This window comes from Vanacampus margaritifer, chromosome 8, assembly GCF_051991255.1.
Source record: "Vanacampus margaritifer isolate UIUO_Vmar chromosome 8, RoL_Vmar_1.0, whole genome shotgun sequence".
Lineage (NCBI taxonomy): Eukaryota > Metazoa > Chordata > Actinopteri > Syngnathiformes > Syngnathidae > Vanacampus > Vanacampus margaritifer.
Window position 1 is genome coordinate 8,775,504 of NC_135439.1, and position 8,082 is coordinate 8,783,585.

An 8,082-nucleotide genomic window follows, 5' to 3' on the forward strand; every position below is an offset into this window, starting at 1 on the left:
TCTAGAAAGCCTGTACTGAAGGAATTCCAGTCGCAACGCAGCAGACATGTCCACGTCAAAATTTAGCAGTAATGAATGCAATAATAATGCATATATTTGTGGAGATGGGGGTCAAGTTGTATTTTTAAATTTTTTAAAATGTGCAGAATTTCACAAGTTACTTCATGTTAAAGATTAGATAGCTCTTAATATGAAAAGAAAATGCACTGAGCTGTCACCAATGTCTAACAAATGCAATTATGCCATCTAGTGGCAGAAAAATGACTTCAAGACAAATCAATATCACACTCGGTTTTTACAGTACAGTACATCTTTTTAATTTTAACTAAATTTGATGAATTATGAAATGACTGTATCGATGACTAAAAGATGCAGCCATATTTCTATTAGTTTTTTAAAAAATCACTTTTATGTTAACAAGAGTATAAAAACTTAGAAAATAAATTTTCATTGGACATTTTATTGTACATTTAGAACGGATATAAAATTTGTGATTAATCATGAGTTAACTATTAAAGTCATGCGATTAATTAGGATTCCAATTTTAATCACCTGACACCCCTAGTACAAATAAAGAAACATAAATAATAAATAATATCACAAAATAATATAATTACACACATTTTAAAACTAGTTTATTTGTGGTAAGATTAGAGTTAGCAAGAAGGCAGAGTTACAAAAAAATCGTAAAGTTTTATTTTTCTTATAAAATACTTTTGTAATACAGTTTAATGCAAAATAAAAATGTATACGATTAATTGATAGAATAATCGATTCTAAAAATATTCGATCCTGTGACGATTTCTCTGATCAATAGTATGAAGTATGGATTGAAAAAAGAAGGACAATAGGTTTTCCTGATCATATTATGAGTTAATCAAGAAACAAAAATCCCAATTTATCTTATAAATCTTTATTGTCGTAAAAAAACGTTTCATTACGAAAAAAGGACTTCACAACAAGATTGAAGTGTAAGCCAAAGACGGGAAACCTACATTTAGGCAACTACAATGGAGTCATAGATAAGAGGGAAATGGTAAGCTACTGACAGATGTTACAATGTGACCTTCAGCCACTTCCCAGCCTTTGTGTCTGCTGGACCTAACGACCTGATTAGACCCTCAACTGCCTCTCAATAACAGCACGTCGTTTGCCTAATGAGCTCACACACAGAAGGAAGAAAACGTCTCAACACAAGGTGGGAAGATGACAACGCCAGCTAGCATTTATCCAGACTCAGCGATTAGTTTGTCCCATCTCCAAGTGCCGCAACATATTTAGTTACGGAGATAAAAGCCAGTTTAGAAGGGCAGCCATTGTCCCGCGAAAAAGAGGAGATAACTCCTCGTGTCTACTCCAAAAAGGGAAGTCCCGACTCCCAAGGAATGTCTTTTAAAGATCATCTGTTGATGAAGGGAAGGGAGCAGGTTGCGATCTTGTAACCAATGTGGAAAAGTTGCTCCGCGGAGACAAAGAGCCCTTTGAAGAGCGACGACAGGAGGAACCACAATACCACAGTGCTGACATCTTCTCATACTCCAGATTACTTTCCTGGAGACTCGTTTTTGCTCTCATGAAGCTTTGGGAAAAGTACTCACGAAAAAGTTTCGGCTTTGCGATGAAATTTCAGGGTGAACCTGAAATGCACTTTCAGCTTTACAGGTGACCTTAATTTGACCTTTTGCAAACTCCAGGCAAAGCTTAAACTGAGATTTGAACCCCAAAACGCAGTCAGAACTTGCTAGGCACACATGCTAACTAGGGGTGGGAATCTTTGAATGTCTCACGATTCGATTTGATTCCGATTTTCGATTAAGAACGATTTTTGATTGACAATGATTTTTGCTTCAATCTATAGATGTGCAAGGAATTGTAATGATCTACTCCAGCATGGCACGCTAATGCTAATTAGCGCGCGACTCGCAGCATTTTTATCATTCAAAAGAACGGCTCCACGCTGAAAAAACAACTGTTATCGGAATAACTTGATCGTGACTTTTTCCTTCTACTCTCTGATGTGGCTACAACTTAACAGTGTATTAGACCGCGTGGAACCACACTGCCCCTCAGTGGCCAAACCGGGTACAACATGAACAGCGCTCCAAATAAAGGCACACACAAACAAAGGCAAGAAAATATAAAATAATTTAAATAAAAAACAATTTGGGGACACTTCAAATCGATTCTGAATCGTCCTAAATGAGAATCGCGATTCTTATGAGGATCCATTTTTTGGCACACCCCTAATGCTAACCACTACTACACCGTGCCGTCTGTGTACCCCTGTTTTATCATACCTATCAACCTAATTTTAATCTTAAGTAAGACATAATTTCTTAAATTTAACCTTAAAATTGCTTATTTTGCTCTGACAAGTTATTTTTTTTACTTAAAATAAGATCATTCTGCTTATTTTTAAGATATGTATTACTTAATTATCTTATTTAATTACGCAGTCTTCGCCTTGAGTGTTAACAGCCAGTTTTAAGCATTGTGAGGCTTAAAACAAATATTTTTCACATTTTAAGATGACTAATCAACATCAAAGACTCTAAACTGGGGTTTCATAAATTGAATTATATTATTTTAAGATTTTGCATAATCTATTAATAAGATAAATGGAACAAAAATACAAGAGTGAAAACAATCAAACAAAAGTGCAATATAGCACTTTATTGTAAGCATTTTTCTTGTAAAAAATCGTGTTTGTTATATTCACTAAGCTCATTTTTCCTCTTTCCGATAAATATAGTACAGCTCAGTGGTCTACAGGTAGAGAGGTTGTGGGTTCAAACCCTGGCTGGGTCATATCAAATGCAATTATAAATGGGACCTGTTCTTTCCCTGCTTGACACTCAGGCTAAGTTGGTCAAACATAAACGAGTATGAATTTGAAGAAAATAGTTCTACAGCTTGAAAAATGTCAATATTACTTGTTTTTAGTCTAAAAATATTATTTTCAAGACCGCTGTGGTTGATGTGGGCCTAGTATTATTTTCTTATTTTTCAAAATCTTGCAGGTGAATTTTAGATATTTTTTTTTATTTGGAGTAATATTTTTCTTATTTTACTGCCCTTTTTTTTTTACAGTGTAGAAGATCTCAAAATATTTCTAAATGGAACTTGAAGTACGTAAAATCAGGGTAAACCCTCCACACCCGCATTTTTTTTCTGCTAGGCAAAATGTATTAATTTTCGGATTTATTATTTTTGAAGACTGTACTTACGATAAAGGCAACCGGCTTCTCCATTGAGTTGAGACCATCCGGAGCAGCACTTGTAGACGGTGTGATAATCCTGCCGGTACATTTGTCTGTACGCGGTGTAGTACGCCGTCCTGTCAGCAACGAAAAACAAACACAAGCACTCATCAGACACATGACAGCCAATATCGAATATAAACAGTGTTTTTTTTTTTCCACTGGTTTTGATCAGCACACATTTCCCAGACATGTCTGATCTTAAGGGAATGGTGTCGGGTCCCTTGTACTTTGGAGAGCCCTCTCATTGCCACTCCGCCACGGTCATTAGGCCTCGTGACAACTTTGTTTACAGCAAGTAATTGTAGCCCTCGGCGGCCTTCAAAGCAGGGAGTGAGCAACTCTGACGTGGGATGACTCGGGGACTGTTACCATAAAGACTTTCTGTGGAATGTTGACTTTTGGGTGTTTAATAGCTGGTTGGTGTGTGAGTGCGTGTACACCTTAAGTGTAAGACGGCTGTCATTAGAGGACAAGTCCGGGAGAGAAAAAGCGATATGGGAAAAGCGAAGATGAAGTGAGGAGAAATGATGGCATTGTGCTGCTAATGAAGGATCAAAGCAAACATGGCTGGTGGACAAAAAGTCAAATGTGTCCCGGACTGATTCATATGCAGTCATTTGTGTGCCATACAAGGTCATTACGTAATTGCTTTAATTTAATTCCTGGACAATTAAATTTACAGCAAAAATAATCAATTTTTGTTGTAATTAATTATTTTTTAAATTATGTATCACATTAAAATTGATAAAATATAGATCATTTATTGTATTGATGATTAATGTAATCATAATAAATTAATGTATTATCTAATAAAGTAAGTGCATAATAATAATAATTATTATTATTATTATTATTATTATTATTTCAATATTTATAAAAAATTAATTCATTTAACTTTTTTATTGATATGTTACAATTAAATTTATTTTTACTTATTTAACCAATTATTTAATAAACTAAAAACAGTATAAAAATGTAAACTACATCATATCGCTGCCGTTGGGCAGGAACATAAAATCTCCTAATCCATCATTTTTCAAGACACCTAAATTAATATTGCACGTTAGATTGGATTTATATTGGTCAGTTTCAGGTTTTAGATTTTAGATGCCAGTAATGTGTTAGTTATTTTACGCATCTTTATTTTATTTACAATAAAGCAAAAAAAATATTTACAGTGATAAATGAATTAAAAGGTAAATAATAATGAATAAATGCACTATTATTCCATTTATATTGATGGATGGATGGATGGATGGATGGATGGATGGATGGATGGATGGATGGATGGATTGGTGGATTGATGGATGGATGAATGGGTTGATTGATTGATTGATTGATTGATGATTGGCCCTTGTGGGGAAATTCATTTTCATCAGACTGTAACGGAGGAAGACAACAACTTTACATGCATCACAGACAGATGGCAAACATGGCAATATAAATGTCACATGACAGGGTGGCGGATTCTGATTGGTCAGCGGCGCCTGCTGTTTATCAAATGTCTCGGTGTGAAAAATGCAGGCCGGATGAAAGAACCAACTGGGTGGATGTGCGGCCCGTGAGCCACACTTTGCCCACCCGTGGTGTCAAAAAATAAACACACGTGAGTTGCTCACCTCCTCTCGTACCCGACGCACCACGACTGCCCCGCGCAGCCCTGCTTCCACACTTTGACCATGCGCGTGAAGGCCTGAACGCACGGCTGCCTCTGGGCCACCAGCATCATCTCACGCTCCGTGCAAACGTTGGGCCTGCCAGACAAGCGGGGAGAAATCATTAAGGTGTTGAAAGGTGTTGACTTCGAGTCATCTCAAAAGTGTATCTGGGACAAATTTGGGACACATTAGATACCGCGACACCGTTAGTGACCCCTCAAACCTTCAGTAGAAGCAATTTTTTCTGCACATACAGCAAGTAGGACAGGTGGCGCTCTAAAGCGAGACGGTTGAGTAGTTTTAAAATAGCAGCAAAGGCCAACGAGGACGACTTTGTTGGGGGTTAAGTCCTCCGAAAAAAAAAGTGCTCCAATTTGGAGTTCAGCCATTATTGAGATGTCGACAATTCTTGCGAGACTTCATCACAGTTGTTGTTTTTGCTCCATATACAGAAAAGTCATTGTTAGGCAGGTGTAATGATAGCCATAGAAGAGGAACTGGGATGCAAAGAAAACTAAGAAAACAATTCAACATCATGTACAGTTCATGTCAAATGGAAATTCTCATGTAATGTTGATAATTAATGCTATTATGATTCATAATCCATCAAATACAAAGACTACTAATTTTACAGAATTTTGTATTTTATTGATGTATATGTTTTAGTGACAATACATCAATAAACAAATTATTTAATTAGCGAAATGAGTTAATTTGATTCAAAGCATTTTTTTTTCAAAAGGAAAAAGTATTAGAGGACTTTTGGCAATGTAAATATTTTGTGACAACTGACAAATGTTTGCAAGTTGACTTGAAAACATGCAGAAATGTGACCATCAATGAACTTTAGGAGTGTTACAACACACACGTAGCCTACTGTACATCACTTCCAGCTGCACAATGCAAAACACAGCATGGGAGAGCAAGCTAAGACCAATCATCATCATCATCATTCATCATATATGTCCACACATTTGGTTTAACAATCAGTGAATTTGTTGACTCTTCCCTTCAAACTCTCAAGGCAAAGTAGAACCGTTTACTCACATGAACGACTGAAGGCTGTTGGAGTTGCCATACCGGTAGACGTGTGCTCCTTGAACAAACACTAACAACAAAAGTAATACAAACACACTCTCCATAATCCTCCTCCTTTTTTAGTTTTAAACACGTGATTCGCTCGCACGCGCGCTCATGAGTTTAAAATCACCCATTAACGCTGCAAAAAAAATATAAGAAAAAAAATAGTTCAAAGGCACGTGAGTTGGTGTTCTGCGTGGAAAAGAGCCAATTATTCCAAAGATGTCACTCATGACATCGCCAATAGACGCGTGGGTCCGAGCTCTCGTTTCTCCGTGTACGAGTGTGACGCGCTGCCAGAAATCACCCAGAAAACAGAAGCTCATCCACACTTGCTCCCTGCAGATGTTTCACTTGAGGGGAAAAAAAAAAAAAGACCTGGAGGAGGCACCCTCTATTCACTTGGTAATGTGTGTGTCAGTGTGTGCGTGTTGTTCAAAGCCCCACGCACGCGCACACAAACACCCAGTAGGCTACTTAAAATGTATGGCAACCCCTTAAACTTTCTTCAAGTTGATTTATTTAGTAAACAGCTATACGTGTTTAAAAAGATTTTATTTTTTTAAGTTTACCCTTACACAAAATTAAAAACCTAAAATCGAAACGAAATGTGTAAGTCAGTGATTCTCACCTGGTAGATTGCTGACATTTTGTTTTCAGATTTTTCAGAACAGTAAGCGATGTAACAAGTTTCCACATAAAACATACAATATTGGATAAGTATCAGCTAATGTTACTCACTTGCGCTCTACTAGTCACTAGCTAGTGCGGCTCAGCGTTTGGCTAGCAGACGCTACGTCATAGCTAGCTAACAATGTGCTTTTGGCAGTATGTCATACTCATCTGAAATGACTATAAATAATATGTACACGGTATTTGAAGAGATGTTATCAGTTGCATTGGATTCTGCGAGTCCTGTGAAATCTTTTAATGGCCAGCTTGTGTGTGTGTGGGGGGGGGGGGGGGCAAACAGCTGACTGGTGCGGTCAAGGGGTCGGCGGCCGCCGCTGTTCTCGTAAACAAAGCTTTCATTGCCCACATGTGTGCTCGTGACCCCCATAGAGTTGTGGGGTCACTGCTGAAAGGCCCTTGGAAGAGGACACATCATTGGCTACATGGCGTTCGAATTAGGACACAAGACAGCTAATGACTCTGCTATTTATACAAACTGAAAGGTGCATCCATGTAGAGAAGGAAGGCTACACTTCCGTCAGGGGCCATTTTTAGTTTCTGGGTCATATTTTAATTTTAATTGTATGGCGGCTTGATCACTTGTAACTTGCGAATAGGTGGCAATATGCAAAGAATAAACACTAGGCCCAACTGCAAGGATATTTGTTTCTGAGCGATTACAAACACAGATTGCATAATAGTTTAAAATGGACGAACTAAAGTTAAATTTCATCCCTATTTTGTCTCGATTGGAAAAAGTGTTTGGGCCCTCTAAATAAAAACAAAAAGTTCACAAGTACACATGCTTGCAATAACTGAGTGTTCGGACATGTTGAGGCCACCAAAAAAAAAAGAGCAATGAATATGATAGACTATATACCAGGGGTTCTCGAACTAGGGTCCACAACTCCACAAGTTTTAACTTAGTCGTCCGCAAAATAATTTACAATAAATTCATTAAAAAAAAAAACAATACAACATAAACGGTGGCCAATAAAACAAGCATACGCAACCATTTACGCCTCACTACCTTTGTTTTTAGCCAAGTAAAGGCACTGGTATAATTTTTTTCTATCACATCTCACATTCATGGACGTAAATTCATAAAATGTCTAAAAGTTCTATATATTTTTTTCTAATTCACTTGACTTTCTTCTCGTATTTTTTTTTTTAAATCACAACTCACGTTTGTGTTCTTCGAAACTTTTGTTGTTGCGAAAATACAAATATTCTCAAACCATATAACGTGTCTCTATATGGATGTATTTTCCCTCATGGCAGGTAACCTCTACTGATTTAAGTTATTTGGCTCCCTCTAGTGTCACTTTGGGGTATATCAGCTATCTGTCTGTACAGGAGGCGGAGCTACTGACGTCTGAGTATTTTTTTCTTCGCGCTGTCCCACGCGA

The 8,082-nt window shown here is 37.3% G+C and overlaps 1 protein-coding gene across 1 annotated transcript in view; it reads right to left on the reverse strand.

Annotated features, from left to right (window-relative positions):
- The window catches only part of megf6b (multiple EGF-like-domains 6b), a 59,439-nt gene extending 53,094 nt beyond the window's left edge, over positions 1–6,345 (reverse strand). The window contains exons 1-3 of the mRNA XM_077574331.1: positions 5,969–6,345; positions 4,883–5,017; positions 3,228–3,337 (exon numbers count right to left, since the gene is read on the reverse strand). Of these exons, the coding sequence (XP_077430457.1) occupies positions 3,228–3,337; positions 4,883–5,017; positions 5,969–6,063 (340 nt within the window). The 5' untranslated portion in view covers positions 6,064–6,345. The remainder of the gene's footprint in view (positions 1–3,227; positions 3,338–4,882; positions 5,018–5,968) is intronic.
- Positions 6,346–8,082: the final 1,737 nt, after the last annotated feature.